Source organism: Sphaerodactylus townsendi, linkage group LG12, assembly GCF_021028975.2.
Source record: "Sphaerodactylus townsendi isolate TG3544 linkage group LG12, MPM_Stown_v2.3, whole genome shotgun sequence".
NCBI classification, from domain to species: Eukaryota; Metazoa; Chordata; class Lepidosauria; order Squamata; family Sphaerodactylidae; genus Sphaerodactylus; species Sphaerodactylus townsendi.
In genome coordinates, this window is record NC_059436.1 from 34,023,039 (window position 1) to 34,046,669 (window position 23,631).

At 47.0% G+C, this 23,631-nt stretch overlaps 1 protein-coding gene across 7 annotated transcripts in view; it reads right to left on the reverse strand.

The window, feature by feature from the left end:
* The window catches only part of LOC125441413 (DAB2 interacting protein), a 272,204-nt gene that overhangs the window by 213,779 nt on the left and 34,794 nt on the right, over window positions 1-23,631 (reverse strand). For 5 of the 7 annotated variants that reach the window (XR_007245857.1, XM_048511940.1, XM_048511937.1 and 2 more), the window contains exon 1: window positions 11,186-11,553. The exons of 1 other annotated variant lie outside the window; for it this stretch is intronic. Coding sequence is in view for 4 of the 6 variants with exons in the window: in XM_048511940.1 (XP_048367897.1) it covers window positions 11,186-11,306 (121 nt within the window). In the remaining 2 variants the exon portion in view is untranslated. Of the gene's footprint in view, window positions 1-11,185; window positions 11,554-20,118; window positions 20,138-23,631 lie in introns of those variants that run through there. One more of the 7 variants, XM_048511943.1, reaches the window with a different exon arrangement.

Genomic DNA, 23,631 nt, shown 5'->3' on the forward strand with positions numbered 1-23,631 from the left:
TCACAGCAGAAAATATTTCTGAAATACACAGAGGTCCACAGTAATAGGCCTGCAGCACAGACTGAGCTGGGGTCCCAGATCCCAGCAAGTCTAACAACTCACTCCCCTGCTCTCCAAATGAATGAGGCCCACTGATTAGGAGCAGCAGTGGCGCAGTGGCTAAGAGCAGGTGCACTCTGATCTGGAGGAACTGGGTTTGATTCCCAGCTCTGCCGCTTGAGTTGTGGAAGCTTATCTGGGGAATTCAGATTAGCCTGTACACTCCCACACACGCCAGCTGGGTGGCCTTGGGTAGTCACAGTTCTTCGGAGCTCTCTCAGCCCCACCCACCTCACAAGGTGTTTGTTGTGAGGGGGGAAGGGAAAGGAGATTGTAAGCCCCTTTGAGTCTCCTACAGGAGAGAAAGGGGGGATATAAATCCAAACTCCTCCTCCTCCTCCTCCTCCTCCTCCTCTTCTTCTTCTTCTCTTGGAAAAGTGACCAACAAGAACCTTCCAGAAAGCCACTGAAAGCAAACCAGGTGGGGACAGTGTCCCCTATTAGGTCTCCCCAGAGATTCCTTTAAGTTGTCTTAAAGGCCTCTCCTGTTCCATGTTGTCCCTTTCAAAGCAGCCACCATGGCCACACCCTGTGGCAATGAGTTCCACACACAGTTGAAAATGGGACAGAGGTTTGGTGGCTGTTGTTGTTTCTTTTGCAAAAACAACAAAACGTCACCTTTAACCCCACTCATAACAGTTTTTACCATCCTATATACAGCATGTCACAAATGCCACTGAAAGGTGAGCTAGAAGGGTCAATTCATACATAACTGCCGCGATGTGGAAGCAACTTCTGCCTGTCTTGGCACTTTGTCTTTGTAGCAGTCTCAAGATGGATGACCTTCAAGGGTGAAGGAAAATTATTGGCTTCCTGGTAAGGACCAGGTCACTTGCCCCCATCCAGGTGGTTCTTAGGGAATAAACAGGAACACAAGAAGGTGCTTATGTTGACTCAGTCCACTGGACTATCTTGACAGTAGCATCTGCTCTAGCTGGCAGAAGCTCTCTGGGGTCTCTGGCAGAAAAATGTCTGTCCCAGCACGTGCTGCTTGCAAAATCCTTCAATTGCAGACACTGGCAAGGACTGAGTCCAGGACTTTTTGCATGCAAAACAGGTGGGCTACCCTTGAGCCACAGCCTTTTTACTGCAGTAGCCATCATTCACTTTAGACCAACATCTAGTGCTTATTTCCTTCAGTGGGGTACTTAATATTGGAGGAGGGGCAGCCTGAAAGTCAATTACCATGAGAGAGTCTTCTTCAGAAATTTCAAAATGGGCTTTTTTTTGCCATCGATCCAGTGCTGGAATGATGCCCAGTTGGAGGAGAAGAAGCTGTGGGCAGAGGTTGTTTGGGCCTTTGAATGTTTTCAAAGTTATCTACCTAGAATTCTGAAGCCGAGGAAACAACACTTCCCTCCCAGGACCACAGACAACAACATCATTGCCCTGGTAACACAGGAACATAGTAATGGTAATATGGACAGACACTAATCAAATTGACTGGTGGCCGCAGGTGACAAGAACATATAGATGCCATGATATTACATCTCAGACCATCCCAGCCTCAGTTCTCCTCTCCCTTCCATCAAGCCTCCCATCCCGCTCTCTGAAGGGGCTTCTTTTTTATGTTATCCCAATGTCAATGAACCAAGCCAGAGGTCCATGCAAAAGAAGAAGCAGTGGTCAGCCACATTTAGGCTGTGTCGGAGGAAATGAGCAAAAAGGAGGTTTTAATTCCGTGTGTTGAAAAAGGACTGAAGTTGCTAGAGAGGGGAAGTGGTTGTAACAAGAACACAAACAGCTCTTTTCTCCCCCTGAAGTAAGGTCTAATATACTCTGGGCTCCTTCTGCCCAATCCGCATGGGAAATCCCTGCCCTATGCTGTCTTCCAATTAAACAACAGACTACCAAATTCTCAGGGTCAAATAAGTGAGCGCTGAGCTAAAAGTCAATATACAAAATTAATCCCTTGCAGACTCTGTACAGCACCTCCCACCCCTGGGTCACTGGAAAAGTTATTTCTTCCCAGCCAAGCTGAACTTCCACTTCCCCCACAGAAAGTGAGTTGCTTGTTAATATTACAGATCACCGTCAGGATTGGCAGCTTGGAGCAGAGCAAGCACCTATAGCAGGGGTCCCCAACCTTTTTGCACCTGCAGGCACCTTTTGAGTTCTCACACAGGGCGGTGGGCGCAACCACAAAATGTCTGCCACGAAACAGCTGTTGCAGGAGGCAGAGTCAGCTGCAAAATGGCTGCTGCAGCTTCCCTCCAGTTGCACAGTGAAGATCCTTGTACTGGCAGTTCTTGCCAAAGCAAAGCTTTTAAAAATGTGCACAGCCCATCAAATTTTCAACGGCCAATCAGAAGCCTTGCAGGGCAAAGCTCTTCCCACTTTCTAAAAACACTTGCAAGGCACCAAGAAAGGTGTCAGTGGGCACCATGGTGCTTACAGGTTCCACATTGGGGACCCCTGACCCAGAGTTGGGATCCAGCAGGTTCTCGCAGGTTCCCGAGAGTAGGTTACCAATTATTTGTGTGTGCCAGGAGGGGGTTACTGATTGGTGATTTTGCCACGTGATTTTTGCCTTAGTTACACCCCTCCTCTCAGCAGTAGCGCGCAGAACTTGAAGCAGTCTAGCAGGAGGTGCACTGGCGTGCGTGGCAGCCTGCGCCTGCGTGCATTCGTTTCCCGCCCAAGGACAGGTGGAGCGGCTGCATCCTTGCCACAGCCCCGCCCAGGAATGCCCGGCCACGTCCCCGTCGTGCCCTGCCCAGCCCCATTGGCGCTACGCCACACTTTGAATCCCACCACCATGGGAACCTGTTACTAAAATTTTTGGATCCCACCACTGCCCTGACCTACAGTTTTGATTAGGAAAGCAGACAGGCTGCACGTAGCTTGGGCTGACTTTTGTTTGTTATCATTCTGCTTTGACATCCCCATCAGGGCTGGCAGCCTGGAATTAAAACTGGCACAGAGTGTTCTGAGCTGGCAAATGGGTAGTCCCTGGGGTATCTTGGCCCAGAAGCCAGAATGGAGTGCTGCAGATAACACATAGTGGTCAACAGGGCTCCAGCCAGTATTATGAAAGTTCCAGCCTGATACCTCGCTCTTCATGAAGCAAATTGCTCGGACTGAAGAACCAGTCTAGATTTTCCTGTTTCATAAGGTTTCCCATCCCACCACCTTGTGCCACATGATAGACTGCAGTTGCACACTCTGGCCAGCAGTCTTGGTGGCATAAAAGGTGACCAGAGTAGCTCAATAGCTCCTCCTGCTGGGCAGAATGTCAGAGTTTGTTATACTCTCTCTTAACACTCACAAATTGTGAACATTCCTAGCCACCAGAGCCACGTAGCTAAAAGCAGCCCTGGATTAACCATTAAGCAAAAATAAGCATGGGTTTAGGGCCTCCAGTAAAGAGGGCCTCATATAGGGTTTCTTTTCTCCTTCTCTCTGCTGAGTATTGAAGCAGATTTGTTAGGTCAGACTAATTTTTAGGATATGATTAAAAACTTTGCAATGAAAAAATGCAGGAAAAACTTCATAAAGTTATAAGTAAGCAATAGTTAGCATTACTTTGCAGCTTTGATTTGTGTAAGTTAACATGCTATGCGTCTTCAAGGTAAGAAAGCAATGGAACAATTGGTGTTTTGTTTCATACAAATAATGATAATTATTTATTAGAATACATATATTATATGATTTACCATGTTTTTAAATTTTGAATTACATATACAGTATATTGGGGGGGGGGACCATAATCTTTTCAATGCTTAGGGTCTCCAAAGGTCTTAATCTGTCCCTGGCTAAAGGCAGTGAAGAGGGGCTGGAAGGCAACAGCCAGATTTAAGCAGAAATAGAGATAACGCACCAGTGTCCAAATTTGCTAAAGGTGCCCTTTGTGGATCTTCCTGTCGGGAAGAATAGAAGAGACAACAAATCCCAGCATTTATCTGGCCTGCCTGTTTACTGTTGGTTTTCCAAGAGGTCCAGTGTGCTGACCCTTTAACAAGATCTACCAGAATTTCTCTACAAAGGAACAGAAAAGGCATCTGTTGGAGATGTCAGCTTGGCCGTGCCCTTTCCCACACAGGCTAAAAAGCTCTTTCGGGAACCCTAACACCCAAAATTAACAGGGTAGTGCCAGGATCAACATTTCTAAACAAACAGGCTTATCTCCTGGCGCTTTGAGGCACACATTTGTCAATGGCTCCATTAAGAATCCCGGACAAAACAAAAAAGGTATGAATGGGTTTGAGTGGGAAATGGCCACAAAAAGGAAGTGGTAGAACAATCCAAGCCAACTATTTTAAAAATGGAGCAAAGGAGAATTTCCCTTTTTTCCTTAAAGATGTCTCTGGCAGGATCGGGGAAGAAAACACTTTCTTTTCAGAACAATAACGTTAGGAGACTGTTAGAATAGACAGGTAGATATTCGGAGGGTTCGGTTACATTTGAAGCAGAGCCAATTATCAGTTTGGAAGCCAACAGCAATAAAAGTAGAGAAGACCCCATTATTAAAGACTTGAACACTATCACTTATATTGTACTGTGCTTAGGGCAAATTCTTCCAGTACTAACTCACTGAGCTGATGGAAGCCCTCATAAACATTTCTGTGACATCACAATTGCTCAGTGAATGAGAAGCAATGGTATATTAGCTTCCATGAGGCAAGGTAGCCATTGTCTTGGCTTGGGATAAAACCTTGAGTAGACTTCAAGGAGAGGAGAGAAAGTGTGTGGGGTTGGGGAAAAGAAACTGAGTAAAAAGTCCCAAGAAACATAGGGAAGGTCAAGATTACTTATCCTGTTCTATCTACAAAATGCATATTGTGGGCTCACGCAGCCTCGATTTGCCTTGTTGCTGTGTGGGAAAGAAAGAGGACTTTTTGTCCTTTAACTAGCACTTGGTTTCACTATTCAAAACCACATCTCCCCCACAACTCCATTAACATTTCAAAAGAGAATGCAACACATTTTTTTCCCCTTTAAAATACTGATTGCGGAGCTAGAGAGCCAATTTCAAACAATGGAAACAGATTGAAAGTTAAAGGGTTAAATGTCCTCTTTCTTCTTCGGGTAGCTATGAGGTAAACTGAATTTGCTTGGAATGTGCAATTTATGGCTGGAACAAGATGTGTGATCTTTATCTGACTGTTTTAAAAGACAGCACTTCAATAATTAAGGGGGGTGGGAAAAGAGTACAGTTACAAGCGAACAGAGAAACAGGAAGTCTAGAAAAGAGTGAATGGGGAAAAGGACATATTGGGGGACAATGGCTGAGAAGAAGGGCTGGTGGGGGGAAGTGCTGTGGAAAGACTCCACAAGGGTTAAGTGGCAGGGTCAGGGTTGAGGGTTGTAATATATTGATTTTAAACTCACCACGTTTCATTCTTTTTGCTTTGGTACTAAGGTTGCCAACACCAAGTTGGGAAATTCTTGGGAGTTTTTGGGTTGGAGCCTGGGTACTCTGCAGGCTATAGAGTCCAACCTCTGAAGTGGCCATTTTCTCTGAGAGAACTGATTTCTGTAGTCAAGAGATCGATTGTTGTTCCCAAAGTCCTCCAGGCTCCACCTGGAGGTTGGCAACACTATTTGTTAACCTTCCCCACAAGATGCTCTAGGGGGCAGTAAACTTAAACACTAGTTAGTTTACATGGCCCACCTCTTGCAAGTCAGGAGAAGAACACCTTAAGGAGCCCTTCTTGTGAGTCCCTAAACTCCTGCACTCAACCCCAAATTTATCACCAAGAAATTTAGAAAGTGACAGGTAAAAAGCCTTGACCGATATAACATTTATACCTGCACGATTCCAGAGTACTTCAAACCACAGTCCTTTGATGGTTCTTAATCTTTAGCCCCGTTTGGGTTTCCCTTTTAACACTAGAAGTCAGTCACTTGGAGGAGAAAAGCAGTGGGAATTTTGAACACATTTCCTTGTATTGTCAAGCTTTCCGATGACCTGAAGCAGAGAAGGGCAAAAGTGGAACTTAGGCCGATCCATGGCTTAGTCCAGGGGTCCCCAAACTACGGCCCGGGGACCAAATCAGGCCCCCGGAAGACATTTATCCGGCCCGCTGGGCAGAAGCGGATCTCCCCCTTCTCTATCTCCTTTTCCCCAGGTTTACAAACAGCATTAAGGGCGGGCGACTCACTGCTCATTCCAAGCGGCCGGAGGGGACCATACCAATGTAGCAAGGGGGGAGAGAGAAAGGCGGCGGAGCTTCAGGGCCAGATTGGAAGGGGACCGCGGGGGTGGGGGGCTCGGCCAGGGGCGGGTCGAGGGCGGATGGATGGCGCCCCCCCCCCACGGGCGGCACTTGGTCCGGCCCCCGGCTGGGCTCTGGCCATGCGTGAACTGGCCCCCTGTTTAAAAAGTTTGGGGACCCCTGGCTTAGTCAATTGATGGGAGAGACCACTGAAGAGTGATTTCGTTTGCTAACAGAGCTTCTGGGTTTTGCAACAACCTCAAATTATGCTTCGTCACACTGTGACACAACTTCTGCTCGACGAAGCATGCACACGGGCATACACATAGGAAAAGACTAAAAGCACAGAGGCAGAGTGGCTGCTTTGTAACAAACAGTCCGAGGCACAGTTCCAGACATTACCAGTTAAAAGATCTCAGGTCAGCTTGCAAGCACTGGGAAAGGGCTTCCTCTCTGGCAAAGATCTTGCAGAGCTGTTGTTAATAATATAGTCCTTGGCTGGATGGACCCAGTCTGATTCAGCAGAAAGCAGTGTTGCTCCAGCACACCCATGCTGAGTCTAGATGGTTTCACATGGAGCACCAGAACTTGACAACAGAACAACTTGACTTGCAAAGGCTGTCCCCTTCATATTCACAGTCATAATCCACTGAGAGGCTATTAAGCCACAGTGAAATAAATTAATGCTCCTGTGAGCTCCAACATCATTAGGGGAGGGTGCCTGATGAGCCTTGGCGTGTTGTGCTGCCCCGCTACGACCTTGTCTTCATTCAGTGTGCCTCCACTGGAAACAAGTAACCTCCCTCACCCACCCATCCATCCGGTCTCTGTACTGGGTATGATCGGAGCAATTACTCCTGATATAAAAGCAAATTAGAATCCTCTATGCTCACAGGAGGATGTCTGTTGCAACTCTGTCTGAGTCACTGCTCTGGTTTCCCACACTCTGACCAGTGATTCCATGCAGAAACAAAGTTGTTGGGATCTACAGTTCTCATCCATGCTAGGTGCAGAAGCTAGCAAATCTCCAGATGTGTTGAAAAACACTGTGTTTCAACTGTCTGGGCCTGAGAAACATTAGTCTAAGCCAGGGGTAGGGAACCTTTAACATCCAAAGAGCCATTTGGACCCGTTTTCCACGGGAAAAGAAAACACTTGGAGCCGTAAATAATTTTTGACATTTAAAATAAAGATAACACTATATATATATATATAGGGTTTTTTTACCTTTTACTCCGCCCATTCTGAGAAGCGCATGGATGTGTGGGCAGGCAAGGATGAAGCCAGCGGCTCGGCCTTGCCAGCCGCTGGGGAAGAGCCCGCCCCGCTCCTTGGAGCAGGGCGGGCGAGAGGGGAAGCCCGCAGCGCGGCCCAGCCGACCGTGGGCAGTTGGTGTGCCCGCCCTGCTGCCTGCAGGGTGGGCAAGGATGGGGCTGGCGGCTCAGCTCGTGGAGCCACAGTGCAAGGGCAGAAGAACCGCATGCGGCTCTCGAGCCGCAGGTTCCCTACCCCTGGTCTAAGCAAAACTGATTTCTCTCTGTGTATAGGGGGGGAGGAATGCAACTGAAAGCAGAAAAGAACCCAGAATGATTATCAAATAAGCTCTTATATACCAGAATCCAAGTGCTACCTCTCAGCAACTAAAACAATCGCCCCCAGCCCTATGAAAAGCTGGGACCTGGAAATCTGATGCTTCTTTCCAAAATTTCGAGACTAGCAAACATAAGCTTCTAATGTTTCCCCATCTCTGCTGCACGGTGTCTTGGCTCCCCCTTCCCCAGGTCTGCATTATCAGATTTGCATAGAAAACAGGGACGAGCTGGATTTCTCCTTTCTCTAGCTTTAATTTGCGTACTGGAGGCAAAACATGAGCACTGCCTGTCCTGGAAGAGAAAGTGCCAGAAAGCGTCTTATTTTTAAAACTGCATCTGGGTCAGTAGCTGCCTGGAGTCAAATGAATGAATCCTACGAGCCAGCGCATTAAAAAAAAAAAGAACACATCGGTTAACTCGGCTGCGGCAGTCGCCAAGGACAGAACTCTGCCTTCTGCTGTGCCCAGAAGATCCGCAAGGTCCGAAAGGAAAAAAAAAAAAAGGGGGGGGGAGAAAAGAGTAGTAAGACATGCTATGATCAAGCAACCAAGTGTTATGTGTGGCTGAAAACCATCTGGGATTGTGCATTTGTTCCAAATGTAATGTAAAAACCTCTGAAAGAGCCCTACTTAGAATACTCATTAAGGAAATGAAGATGACCAGGCATAACCACAAATGAATGAAGAGGGCCATTTGCTTTTCCGCACTTTTACTTCCACAGTTATAAAACTGTAGTCCTTTTCCTTCTCTTTCTGGATTTTTCCAGGGAGGACCCCTTGAGTGAGGAAAGCAATTCCTGAAAATTTCATCCAAATTGGAGTTATAGTCTGCAATGTTTCCAATACTGAAATCAAAAGAAATGAAAATAAAGCTTTTGAACTGAAAAAAAGATGCATCTCTCTAAAAAAGAAAATTAGCTCTCACTGGCCAGAAAGAGGAAGAACCAGCTCTGAACCAGGAAGTCCTCAATTTGACCTCCACTGCTAACTCATCAGATGCCCTTAGGCAAGTCACTAGCTTCACAGTGCCAAGGGGAACTTTAACACTGGCCTAGCCCTATAAGGTCATTGTGTTACAAGATGGGTGTGAAGTCCTTTGAAAACACTACACAACTACTCCAGTACCATTATAACTGTATATTGTGGAGATTGCTGGCTAAAACAGATGCCTGTTTTTAATTAAAGAGCCGAACTATATCAACACTCAAGGAATCAACACAGCCGGTATACGAAAGCCAGTTTACATGGGCACATTTAACATTACTCGTAACTGACCTTTTAATTAATAAATCCATGTTTCTGCAGACTGAACACAGATGGTTGCGAGTTCTTTATTAGGAAGTGGTGCACATAATATCTCACAATAAGCAATAAACATACTGAAAAGCACCCTGCACAATTATTTTAATGCACCAGCATAAATCTGCACATGGCGCACACTTGGATGACTGGCAACTGTTCACTTCTATCATGTCATTTTCAGTAGGGCATCTCTATAAAGCTCTTCAGTCCCCACCGATATCTTTGACAGTCACTCCCTTCTCATCCTAGTTATGTCTGCATCCCACCTCTCATCCAACATATTTTAACTTAAATCTTTTCGTTCTTTCTTTCCACTAGAGCAGTGATGGCGAACCTTTTCGAGACCGAGTGCCCAAATTGCAACCCAAAACCCACGTATTTATCGCAAAGTGTCAACATGGCAAAAACGGTTGGCTCTGAGGCGCGCGTTACTCGGGAGTAAGCTTGGTGAAGCAACCATGCAATGCTTCGAATGGGTGAATCATGACCCTAGAAGGGTTTGCTCAGAAGCAAGCCCCATTGCCAGCAACTGAGCTTACTCCCAGGTAATAGATCGTGCCCAGGCCAACCTAGGTGTGTGTGTGGGGGGGTGATTTTCCGCCCCCCCATGATGAATTCTGTGCACGCGTGCCCACAGAAAGGGCTCTGAGTGCCACCTCTGGCACCAGTGCCATAGGTTCGCCACCACTGCACTAGAGTCATTTGTTTCAAAGCCCAAAAACAAGCCTGTTGGGCATTCCATATTTGCTTGCAATGGGGTCATTCTCTTTAAACATTTGACCATCAGACTGAAATTTGGCATGTGATGTCCAATTACATCTTGATTTTCAAACATGACCCCCCCTGCTTCTTGCATCCTTCCCAAAAGTCGATGGGATGCAAAATAGATGGTTCAGATAACATCTGAATCGTGGTATCTCAGAATCTGCACTTTGCTCAGTTTATTTACAAACATGTAGATTAAGTAGGTACTGTGATGCGTGTGTTTGTATGTGTGCGGCTGTGAAAACAAGCACACAGATAAGGTAGGCTTGCCCCAATATAATATTGGGCTGGTGCTCTCCTTCCAAACCCAGTCTTGCTCCACCAACTGCTGTCTCATCCCATCCTTTTGAGCCACCCCAAATCTAATTCAATTCCTCAAGCAGGGAAACCAGTTTCAGACTCTTCTTCCCAAAGAGAGGGTTTCAAGGTACATTCCAGACAGCCACTGAACAAAGATCAGTTCCTAATTCCTGACTAGGAACCCACTGTCAACAGCCAAGCTACACCAGGGCTATGGAGAGCCATTTTGACTCACCAAAGAATGCAGCTGGTAAGGACACATTACTCTCCAAAACCTGTAGCCCACACTTCTCAATGACTCAGTATCAAAATCCGTGCAAGACAGGCTGGCTGGCCTGGCCTTTTGTACTGCAGAAGAATGTAGCTAAGAAAGCCCCGCAGAACAATGAGACAGTATGTTAGACCCCGAGCACTACATACATGAGAGAATGTGCATCTGTTCCTACATTTCCATTCAACTTCTCAAACTGATCCGTTACATTCTCTGGAGCAAGCACTGAGTTAGAGCCGCAGAAGAACACAGAGGCATATTCTTGGCAGCTGCCCCATAGCTTCCGAATTCCCATCCCATAGAGAGCCACCAAAGTCCAAGCCTGCCCTCCTCTGGAAACATAACCATGCTATTTACGCTCGGTGGCTGGTGGTGTCTAGAGATTGCGGAGATCAATTGGCATGCTTTTACCTGCGGCCAGATCTTGGGTGCACCAGAAACCCCATCAGGCAAACATTCCAGTCCATGCCTAACTACCTGGGCTTTCGCCCTGGCCCACAGCTACGTGCCAATCAAAAGTTCCTGTGCTCAGAGCACTGAGCAAGATAACAATCTCACCTTTGGTACCTCCTACTGTTTTGTTTTGTTTTGAACTCGTGGGACACTAGACCTTGGTCTAGGAGGCAAGGCAACAGCTTTTACAAGATAGATAATACTTAAAGAAAAAACCATTCAACAAACACTCGGTGAGAGAATTACCCCTGCTCAGCGGCCTGTTGCGACTCCGGGATCTGCTGCGCTGCCTCTGAAGCCGGGACCTCCGGAGGAGTCTGTAGTAGTAAGAGGGTCTGCCACAACTTTTCTTGCTGTTTATCGACATTTTCCCCCATTCACTTACACACGCTTCCCTCCCCGGATTCTTCTACTGTCACAGTTCGCAGGGGGGGAAAAACACAAAATTTTAAAAACAGGACAGTGAACAGGGGTGGGAGGGGAAAATGGGAAGACTTGGACCTTCCCAGCGCAGACATGTGCTGCTTCAGAAATAAGAGCCGGGAAGGCTGCGCCGGGACTTCGGAGCCAAAATTCTCGGCAGGCAAGATAAACACAAGCCCACAATTCCTGCCCTCCCCCCCCCCGCCCCCCCGCCCAAAGATAAGCTTTTTTGGACTTGGAAAAAGGAAACGGAGTTGGACATGTGCACAAGTTGAGATGGGAGGAAATCCTGGAGTGGATTAGTTCCCGTAGCTCCTTCTGAAGTCCAGCTGTTTAGCTGTCGCTGCCATCCCCTTTTTGCCCTGGCCTTCTTTCAAGAAACAGGTTGTTGCCACAAAGGGCCCATCTTTTGGCCCTTTTAAAGGAAACAGAGGCAGTTGGCTAGACCAGGGGTCTGCAACCTGAGGCTCTCCAGATGTTCACGGACTACAAAGCCCATCATGAATATCTGGAGAGCCGCAGGTTGCAGACCCCTGGGCTAGACCCTCCTGCCCCCCCCAGCTCAGTTCTATGGACAGCTGTTTTTTTTAAAAAAAATCCCATTGCAACATGTTAGCCAAAAAAGATGCTTGCACCAACTCCAGTATTGTTTCCCATGAAAAGCACTGTTGGGCTTCGAGTCCCATTGGGGCCAAACTCACAGGGCTGTGACTAGGTCAGAAGGGAAAGCTTTTGCAGGAGAAAAGAAGTAGCACCCCAAGAATAGTCCAGATGCTCTTTCTCAGAGCAGCCATCCCATGGTCCTCCGGCCATCGGGCCATCCACCTGAGATGGAGTACAGAGAAAGGCACTCTCCATAGAAGGATTTCCACATTGTGAAGCCCTCAACAAGTCAGCCACCACACTTGGGATTCCACTACTATTCATCTCTTGGCACAAGGAGGCCCAGAGCAGCATCAGTGCCATCTTCCTCTGCCAAACACAGGGCCAGCGACATCACCCCAAGGGAAAGGCAGGAGGGTGCCCCTGAATCCCCTGAAGGAGCTGGCAGGTGCAAGGAGAATCTCAGAAGCTTCACCTTTGCCCAGAGACCAAGTCCCATCCCTGAGTCAAGGACATAAGGTGAAATTAGGAAGACTGCGCGGTTGCAAGGAGGATGCCTGCCCACCAAGAAAAGATATCCTTTAGTGCAAAATGGAAGTAATTGTAATTCAGAAACACACAGGGGAAGACTGATCCCAAGGTTATTATTGGGGAACGCAAAATTGACAAGCAAGTGAACTTTAAGGAAATCCTCTTGAGCTGGAAAAGTCAGTAAATTCCAGTCAATAACCGCTTGAAATTGACTATCTCTCTAATCCTAGTTGGGAGGGGGGCTGTTTCTGACCCAGTCTACATCTCTTGCAGGCAATAATTAAAACCTGACAGGGTCTTTCCCTCTGCTGATGGGGTGGGGGAGAGTCATCTTATTCTTGAGGCATGCCATATTTGAAAATGATTTTCATATTTGTTTTAGCTGACTTTGTTCAAAATGTATAAAGGTAAAAACACCTCCAATTTAAAAACCGCTTTCTTCTGCACTAGTGGCATTTGTAAAAGTGTTCTTAGTGACACAGGGGAAGGGGAGGGGTAATAAATATGCCGATGCCCCCCAAGGTTGCCATCCCTTTGAAGTGACCTGTGCCTTTAACAGCAGCTTGGGATGAAGAAACATAACAGCTGAAGTTTTCCTAAATTAAATGTAGCTGCCGGGGGTGTGTGTGTGTGTGTGTGTGTGTTGGATTTTAATGTATTGTCGAAGGCTTTCACGGCCAGAATCACTGGGGTGCTGTGTGGTTTCTGGGCTGTATGGCCGTGTTCTAGCAGCGAAACATCAGGAGAGAATGCTGCTAGAACACTGCCATACAGCCCGGAAACCACACAACACCCCAAACTTGCATTTGCTAAACATCTTTATGCTGTTGTTGAAAGCACAGTAGCCAAGGCAGAAAAAGAGGAGGGCAGCCTGTCCACACAGCGCGGTTCACTTTAACTATTTGCCAGGTTTTCCAAACGTCCAAATTGTACCTAAATCATACAATTGCAACAGGACACAAAATTGTCATCTCCAAACCTAACTCTATTTAAACCATCAAAACAACCAACAGCAAACAGCTAAAGTAACAACCTTAACAATAACTATCAAAGCCTTTGTAAACAAGTCGGCACCTAAATGAAAATGAAGAGGGGGTCAGCTGCGGCTCAGTGGTTGTGTGCTTGTTTTGCTTTTGAAAGGTCTCCAGTTCAGCCCCAGTATTTCCAGTTCAAGAAACTTGGATGTTGGGAAGGACCTTTCTCTGCCTGAGATTTTGGAGAGGAGCAGCTGCCAGTCAGAGGAGTAAATTTTGAACTGGCTTCAAATAGAATTTCGTTTATGTGTTAAGTTCATTTATCTGGCCAGTGATCAGGGCCTTACAGATAACAAATACTGGGAAAGTATATTTCAGCCCTGTTCTGTTTTGCAGGGATAGAACCCCACTCTTCTGATGAAAATCCATGTCAGGTTTTGTGTTGCACAGAAGGAATCTGCAAGTAACTTTCACAAGGCCCCCAAACAGGCCAATCAACACAGCAAGTTCAGGTCAAAGAGGCAAGAGCACAGCTGGACAACAGATGACTCTTACCAGGGGCACTGATTATAGGGCAATACCTATATCTATGGGGCAGGGCCACCAATTCAGAACAAGGGGCCCAGTGGTTACTTGCAAGGGTACCTGATCAAGAATTTGCAACACAGTTTTTTTTTAAGAGGCACATTTTTTAAAGCCTTAGAGTGGTAATAAATGGCCAACCTCATGGAGGTGGCTGAAGCAGATAAGGGACATTAAAAAGAAAGAATTTGCTCATGAAAGCAGAATGGAGGCGTCCTGGAAATGATTAACTGCAAAAGCAACAGACGAGGCTGAAGATCAGTGATGCCAACTGAATCCAGTCCTTTCGAGTCCCTGGCAAAAACTCTCAAATCAGGAGAAGCAAAAAAAAAACCAAACCCACGTTTGCAGAGGGATTGTAAACGATCCCAACAATAGGAGAATCATAAAATGCCGCCAGAGCATTTGGAGATCTGCAAAGTACAAGATGACAGATCCCTGCTCAGATTAATTTGCAGTTGCAACTCTGGCAGAAGGGAGACAACAAAAGAAGGAAATGGAGGTGAAAAGAATCAGCATTAATCAAGTTACAGGTAAGGAAGGACGGGGCAAATTTTGCCGCAAACATGTTCAGCCGTTGAACTGTCTTGATCAGACACAAACCAGTTGCTAGGGCTCTTTGGTTTGGCATGTGAATGACTCAATTGCCTGCCAAACAAGATTCATAAAACTGTGCATGCTGAATTGCCAAGGCTGATTTAGAGGAACACAAAATAATTTTTTTTTCAGCACACCATTTTATTTACGATCAATTTATATGGTTTGCGAGTGATTTAACTATTTGTACAATTGCCTGCCAAGTAATGTCACGATGCAGCCAAGGACTGAGGGAAGGAGGCGGGGAAGAGAGGAGAACTCCACCAGGTTGTGTGAGAACTCATGTGTAGAAAGCCAGCTGAGCTTTACTTTGAGGACTACTTGAAACAACCTGCTGAACAACCACCAATGGGTTGGCCAACAGATGAACAGTCTGCTAGAAAAACTGGCTCCCTGTACCCGACTGGCAAACAGGAAGGGGTTTGAGCACCCCTTGTCATAAGTCTTTAGGATAAGTTTTAATGGGAAGGGGACAAGTGGGAATAACCGTGTTTGTTGCAAGCTTGCGCCCTAAAGATTGACAGGTTGGTTATGGTATAAGCATTCTTGTGTTAGAGTCACTCCCATTGGATGCATGACATTGCATTTTCAGTTGGCAAGAGACATTGTGCAGCGCGTATAAAATTTGTTTCCTTGCTGTCTCCTTTGTATTCCAGAAGGCATTGGATCTCTGCCATTGGGAGGGATTTTGCAAGAAACCCTTGCAGTACAAATCTTGACTATCGGTTAGGTGGTTGGATTGTTAGAGCCCCTGTTTAGCAACTGCAGTACAGAGCGGCCCCTGAGAATGCAGAACGTGATTATTTTTTGCTTTAGATTTCAAATGACAAGACACTGGCAGGCAACTTTATGACCATATGTGTGTGTTTGGAGGGGCAAATAATGGCAAGGGCCCTCAATCCATCTGAAATCTATCTCCTGCTTATGACTTTGACTACTGGGTTACACAGCATTTGTGGATAGACAAAGTTACAGGCCTGACCTTATTAGCTGAAGCAGCAGCATGTAAGCTTCCAGGTTACACAGAGCTCTTCATCAGGCTATACTCCTGGAAGAGTATGTTGTAGCCTGGCTACTTGCAAATTCCATTGATGCAGTATGATGATATGAAAGTCGTCCCCTGATCTATTGTACAGTTTTTATTTTGCATGTAATTTCTCAATTGAAAATAGAACCTGATGCTCTATTTAAGTTTTTACACAGCAGTCTTTTCCTCTGAATGCTCACTTTTCCTAGGCTTTCTTGAATGGAAGAGGGCTGGGGAAAGCTAGTAACAAAATCCCAGTGACCACAATGAAGAAACGCCATTAATTTCCATAATTTCATTGAAGGAGGACCTTCACTCACTCTAACCATTACCCAGTGGCGTACCAGGTCTAAATGGAACCCAGGGCATGACCAGCTCCCCCGCCCCGCTCCCCACTTATGGGAGCTAGCAGCGGGGCTCGGGGGCAGCTCAGATGGGTGCCATGGTGGCAGGTCAGCTCCTGAGCTGGTTTGCTGCCGCTGCGCTCACCTGGGCTGCCCGCTGCCAAGCCCCGCCATTCAGCCTCCCTGCAGGCCAGCTCCTGCCCTCCCCAGGGCCTTGGGAGGGCAGGAGCTGGTCTGCAGGGAGGGCAGGTGGGCGGCTCGGGCAGGCATTGCAAAGTTTCTAAAGTTGATTGCTTTGTTATATGTTATATGTTTAAATTTAATCTGGACTCTGGATTTTGTGTGTGTACCTGCTCAGGGTTGCAATGCAACTTGGGTTTTGTAGTCTTAAATGCGAGGGCATACATATACACATAAACTCCGACGCTTATTGCAGTGGCTGTCATGCAGTCTTGCGCAACTGGTCGTTTCAAAGCACAAAATCAACAGAGGATTCTCATGCATACACATTATGCTCAAGGTCACACTGCATCAACAATGACACTCCCAGAAAGAGAAAGTCGTTAAACATTCCAGCCCAGTACTTCTCACATCTAAGCCCCGCCACTCCTCTACCGGACCATATGGAGTTTATGTTAAACAGCACGCAGCTGCAGTGCCTTGCAGATTCTACAAAAATACCAAAATCAACTGTTCTATCACTCGCAATATATTTCTAATAACTAAACACATCCTCTGCTTCTGTCCCTGTAGGCTTTGCTATAAAACATCACTCTCTTTTGTTGTTGTGGGGGGAGGGGGGCAATTGTTTGTAATTGGGCTTTAGAGAGCTAAGATTTATTTCTCATCCATTGGTGGGTTTGTGAGATCTGCAGAAATGCTGGGTCAGCACAGACGAAAGTTCTAAGGTGGCTGCAGGGGGATACTAATACTGGTGTGCTTGCTTCCCCAGCAACAGAGACTTTTGTAGCCCGAGGGCTCCGGGAACTGCACAGAAGCCGAGATCCGTCATCCACAACAGTCAACAGGGGACGTGTTTCTACCCAGTGGCTATGGACACTACGAGCAACCCACAGCCCTTGTGAACTTTGCTCAGTCCTAAGAATCTTAATCTTCAGTCAAACAGACAGAAATTGCCAAGATCTTTCAGCCATAAAATGTGCTGGTCCCGGGGCTGCTTCTCTGCACAGGCGTCTTCCTCTCTCCAAGTTGGGTATGCCTGAAATCTCTGAAAAATACCCCTAGGATGCTTCTCTGCCTTCCCAATGAATACAGATCCTCCCACTCTTGTCACAGGAGTCCCTGTATCAGCTGAGTTTGTTCTTCTTAAAGGAGGGCTCCTGTGGAAGAGAGTTCCACAGACAACAAAGTTCCAAGGTAATTTCAAGCTGCGGGAAGGTGCAAGGAATTTCAGATGCTTTGCTCATTTCTGTGATGGGCAGAAATGGCTTCCAAGCAGACTTTAGAAGCAGACTTTATAAAAGATGACTTTTGCCCCAGTTTGGAGTCACAGATTTCTCTACTCCCCCCTTCCCCATAACTGACTTTCAAAGGTGCACTGCCTCTCAACACAGCTGTTCCCCATTTAGATCTGGAGGCAGAGCGCTCACGGGGACATGTGGGGTCACATGTCCCCGGGCACACGCCAGCTGGTCCCATGGGGGGCAGAGAATTGCCCCCACATCCCTCCCCTCGACCCGGCCCCACCAAGCTGCTCCTTCAGTCGACGGAGGCTCCGCTGGCCGAAGGACCAGCCTGGCGGGGCCGGGCCAAGAGGCAGCCTGCTGCAGGCTCCCGTTGACTAAGGAAAGTGGGGTGCGGGGAAAGTGTGGGGTAGAGTGTGGGGGGCCCAGGGGTAGCGGGTGCAGAAGCATGGGGGCACCTCAAACAGGTGTTACCCCGGGCGCCATTTCCTCCTCCTACGCCTTTGTTTAGGCCTTTGTCATGAACTTCGGGACCGCATTACCCCATATGTCCCGGGTCGACCTCTGCGTTCAGCAGAGGCCAATTTACTGGAGATCCCTGGCTCCTCAATGATGTGGCTGGCCTCCACTCGGGCCAGGGCCTTTATGGCTCTGGCCCCTGCCTGGTGGAACACTCTACCACCTGCTGTCCGGGCCCTGCGGGACCTTGGAGAGTTCCGCAGGGCCTGTAAGACTGAGTTGTTCCACCGGGCCTTTGGAGAGACCAGCTGCTGAGGATGCCCCCGCCCCCCCTGCTCTACAGGGGTCCCCACTAACATCAGGACCCAGTATTTTGCTCCTGGGAGGGTTGCATATGGGTTTTGTGGGACATTGTTTTAGATTGTAACTGTTTTTAACTTATATGTATGTTTTTATATATGATATTTTATTGTTCACCGCCCTGAGCCCTTCGGGGATAGGGCGGTATATTAAATCAAATAATAAACAAACAAACAAACAAACAAACTGGCCTTGGAAGGCTTCAGAGCCAATGAGAAGTGCACTCTTTCGCCTGAATCTATCATCCGGTCAGTTTCTGGGACTAAAAAATAGGTTCTCTGATCCTCTGATTTTGCAAGGCGGGGGAGGGGAGGCTCAGGCTCTAGGTTTCCTGGACTCTCCACTCCAGCCTCCTTTTCGAAAACCAAAATATTATAGCAGGAACTCATTACGGCTCTCTTGGGTGTCATTCCAGCATTTGGCAGTTAACTCAATTTATAGCCTGGTGGAACTTTCCTACTTAGCGTAGCCTCTCCTGAGCCATGCGGCTATTTCCAAGGGCCAGCTACCAAGCATTATTTGGGATGCCGAGGTTTTGTGGTCCTTAAGAATGAGCCACAGTCACGAAACCCCTCGCTGCTACTGTAAAACCACTCTTGTCGCAGAATATCCTTAACCATCAAATGCAAACCAAATAAAAACACCTTGCACTACTTTCAGAGGAGATTCGGGTTCAGTTCGCCTTCATGTCTCTCTCTACTGCAGAGTCAAGGAGGGCACAGTGATGGTGAGGATGGGTCATTAGAGATATAAGCCATATGCAACAGTGAGAACATCCAGACAGGCTTGTAAAATGTAGCCCATTCACACAGTTCATGCTGCCCATTATCAGAGGCAAAGAAATCAAGGGACTTGGACAGACATACTCGTGTGCATGAATCTGTTGCTCAGACTCTGGCTTTGGGAGTCTCCAGGAGAGGAGGATTTCACAAATGTGGCACAACCACAGAAATACTTTTCGGTGAACTTTTGTATTAGAAGTCGGCCTGGGATAACATTGGCAATTGGGATCACAGTATTGCAAGGACCATCTCACACCTTACGACCCTACCTGCATGCAGTCTGAGCCCTATAATTACTTGAGATGTAGTCCTAAGGCAGATTGATAAGACTCATTTTCAGCTGTGGCCCCCACCCTCTGGAACTCCCTGTCCTGGAAAAGTCACTTAGGGCTCACATTTACCTGCCAGGTCCCATTTTTTGGGCTGTTAATTAAATTCTGATCTTGGTTTGTTACTTGCACTTTGATCTGCCATTCAACCTTTCGTTTCTTGATCTCCAAGGTTTGGCAATTTGTACCTGTGATGTTGGAGACAGGGGCCCCCAACCTCTTTTGGAATTTGGAGAATTGGTAGTGGACACCACAATAAAGTGGCTGCCGTGGGGACTGGGCACAATCACAACATGTAGGTGGGTGTCATAAAGTCTTAGGAAGTCCAAAGCCAAGCCTGCTTCGATGACAGAAATAGTCATGGGCGCTCCCTGCAAACACAAAGTTGACTTCTTCTGAGCTTTTCTGAAACACATCTTGCTCCAATGAAGTTTAGGGAAGCCAGGATTGGTCCTTTACTTTGGGGAAGAAGTAAAAAGGCACCAGGGAAGAGATCAGCAGATGCCATGATGGGGATGTTTACGCTTTTGCCACTAAACCACCTTTAGGAAAGGCAGGGCAAAAAAATATCCTAGCAAATATAAAACAAACACATTAAAATTGCCAACAAGAACTTTTAAGAGTGTTCCTAGACATTAAAGGCTGGCAGACAAAACAGTGGAACAGAAATTCAACGTAGGCAGGTAAGAAAATCTTTCACGGAATTCTCACCTGGGGGTGGGGGTGAGAAAGAGAGCTACTCACCCGATTCTTGTATTCTCAGTTGGAGCTAAGAAGACTTTTAACCAGAATTTTAAAGTGTTTCCATTCCGTGCAGCTTAATCTCCATGTTCTATCATTTTGAATATGTCGCTGCCTCCCCTGAGCCTTCAAGGCTTAGTAGTAAATAAATGTTAAAAGGCAGGAAAGAGACGCCTCCGTTTTTACACTCAAAAATCTGCAAGAGGCTTTTAAAATTTTAATGCAGAAAACACTGCGACGGCTTCTCCTGCAGCGGATTCCACATTAGCATTGCACGGAGACCAGCATTTACTGGAAGAAGTGTGAGGGAAGGACTGAATTGTTTATACAAAGTGATGCTCAGATTTAATGATTAATTAGCAGGTGAGGCTGTTGCCAATCTCCTTGTAAAAAGCTCTGTTAACAACCTCCCTTTTGTGTAACCAATTGCCGCTGTGCAGGCCCCAAACTTCAAGGCTCTTGTGTCCTTCCCTCTGTCCAATAATTCAAAAACGACCCTGTTGGGCCAGCCACATTCTGTTTGCTTGCTGGCACCAGAAATCATTTACGCAAAAGGCGAGCCACTGTAGCCTGCCTGACCTAGAGCACCAAACACACACTGCAAAGATTTCGCTGCACGACATGTCCCCATGTAGGACAATATAAACTTTAGAACTGGGCTTGGGGCAGAGCAGGCCTGGCTTCCTGCCACACAGTGAGTTTCTCAGACTAATTCAAACTTTGGTTTCAGGCTTTTCTCATACAGGCCATCCACTCTTGAATGGTGAAATGCTTTTTAAAAAAAGCAATTTTTTTTAAAGAGAGCAAAAGCAATTCCATTTTAAGGGCTGCAAAACTAGTACAAGGATCCAAGATAAGAGAGGTTTCAGACACCACAAGCACCAGCCAAGCAGAGCAGTGCGCAATCATCTTCTACTAATTGTGAGAGGTAATTTCGCCTAAGCTAAGATGCAGGCAGGAAATGTGTACACAATGTGGCAGGCGTACAGTCCAAATCACCTTACTTCTCAAACAATGTACATCTATACTCAGAATTGGCTTTTCAGAAGATATTTGATATAGTTCGTATTTCCTGAACCTTGGGGCCAACATGGCAGTCATTGTGCAATGAATATACCTTCTCTTCTTCCATACAGGCTAATTGTTTGTTTTAACTACTAAAGAGCACTGTTTGAGAAACCTCACGACATCTATCACATTACTGTGTCTCGTACATCTTATCTGGACTCCACAAAATGGGCACAGAGAACCAAACCGGAGCTTAGACTTCCAATTAAGAACTGCACCTTGAAAATGTGTGCCAAATTCCACCCAAATTTCTCAACACTTCAGAGATAATGTGAACAAACCAGCTACCTGAGAGGATGCCAAACAGGCAAGTCAAGCAAAAGGCCTCACTCCACTCAGGTTATTATTTCTTTGAAAAGGATGCAAGCAACAGGTTGCTGGCCTATTTACTTCAATTTACACCTCGCCTTTCTCCTCAGAGGAGACCCGAAGTAGCTTACAGTGAAATAAGCTAGGCTGAGAATGTCAGATAGCCCAAGGTCACCCAGCAAGCTTCCAAGGTAGTGTGGGGATTCAAACCAGGGTGTCTCAGATCCTAGTCTGGCACTGTGCCATTTGCACCCCGATCCAGCAAAAGGGACTGTGAATTCAATAGTGCATGATCTGACTGAGCTGTAAAACCACAAGGAAAGCCCTGATGGATCCATCTACTCAGCATCCTATAGCCTAAGTGCCCCCAGGAAGCCAACAAGCAGGGCATGAACGCAGCTGCCCCCTCTCACTGTTGCACCCTCCCAGCAACTGGTACCCAGACTCTAAACATGCAGGTGGTGTTGTGGTTTGGTGCCCTGCTGAGAGGGACACTGTCAGCAGTGAGGAAGGGCTTGCGAGTCAGAGCGATGAGGAGGAGGAACTGGCTGACAGCAAGGACGAGGCAAGTCCTGCAGCTCCACCTATGGAGGACTGGCATTCTAGGCCTGTACCATCAACAGATCCAGAAGTGTCACACAGCACTGAAGATCATGCCCTGGGCCCATCTCACTTGACCAGCGAGGATCCTGAACCAACCAGTGGAACCAGGGGCATGCAGTCCTTTGGCCTCCCCTCCTCTGCTGGAACAGCGGCACCGGTGACTGCTTGGAGCTAGCAGCGCGCAGGAGAACTGCTAGATTAGCAGCGCAGTGACTATAAGTTCTCAGAATTGGCACCAGCTACTCAATTGATTACAGCCACTGCCCCAGAAGAGTATAAAAGGACAAAGTCTAGCAGCTTCCACTCTGCAGAAGCAAGGTGTGCGATTGGTCCTGCTGTTGCTCTGCTTTGGACCTGTTCTTGCACCTGCAATCCTCGCTCTGTTGCTGTCAGAACCTGTCAAAAAGACACGTGTAGCTGAGCAAAATCTACATGACAGATGTGTCCACCCCTAGACAGGTGCCGTGTGCGTAACAGAACTTCTGTCCCGTTGCCTGTGTGTCTGTCAGTTGTTTCTGCTTTGCATTCTGCAAGGTGGTCTACTCCGAGTAACCGCTGCTTCAACAGTTACCTTGCCTCAGACCTAGACCCTCAGACTGCTTCTTGGACTTCTCTTTCAGACTCTGTTTGGGCTTTGTTTGACTTGTTCTTTGGACTACATCCATGCTTCCCAGTGTAGAACTGCCTGCTGCTTTGGCCAGTTACCAGCCAGACTGCGACCAGTTCCACCATGGCTGGCATCCATTAACAGACCACTCCTCCACTATGAATTTATCCAATCCTCTTTCAAAGCATGACTTATAGTGTTCATCAGGCCTACCAGGAATGTAATGGATTCAAAATCAGGTTCAAATCCAGATGCACCACTCCATCAGGGGCCATCTAGCGAGAAGAGAGAGCTTGAAGTGGATTCTTCAGTCATGGGTCCCACCCTTCAGGAAATCTGGCTGCTTCCTTTTCAAAAATGGCACCACAGGAATATTTAGGTGTCCCTACGTTTTTCTGACTTCTTGAGCACCAGCCACTCAACACTGCGCACAGCTTGTCTCCGATGCCCAGTTGTTCAGATGCTAATTTTTAAACGGAACAAAGGGAGGGTGTTTTGAGATCAGCCTCCTGTTCTACAGGGGGGCATGCCCATTCTGTGAGGTTAAGAGCTCATGTATCTAATCTGGAGGAACCAGGTTTGATTCCCAGCTCTGCCGGCTGAGCTGTGGAGGCTTATCTGGGGAATTCAGATTGGCCTGTACACTCCCACACACGCCAGCTGGGTGACCTTGGGCTAGTCACAGCTTCTCGGAGCTCTCTCAGCCCCACCTACCTCACAGGGTGTTTGTTGTGAGGGGGGAAGGGCAAGGAGATTGTAAGCCCCTTTGAGTCTCCTGCAGGAGAGAAAGGGGGGATATAAATCCAAACTCTTCTTCTTCCTTCTTCCTTCTTCCTTCTTCCTTCTTCCTTCTTCTTCTTCTTCTTCTTCTTCTTCTTCTTCTTCTTCTTCTTCTTCTTCTTCTTCTTCTTCTTCTTCTTCTTCTTCTT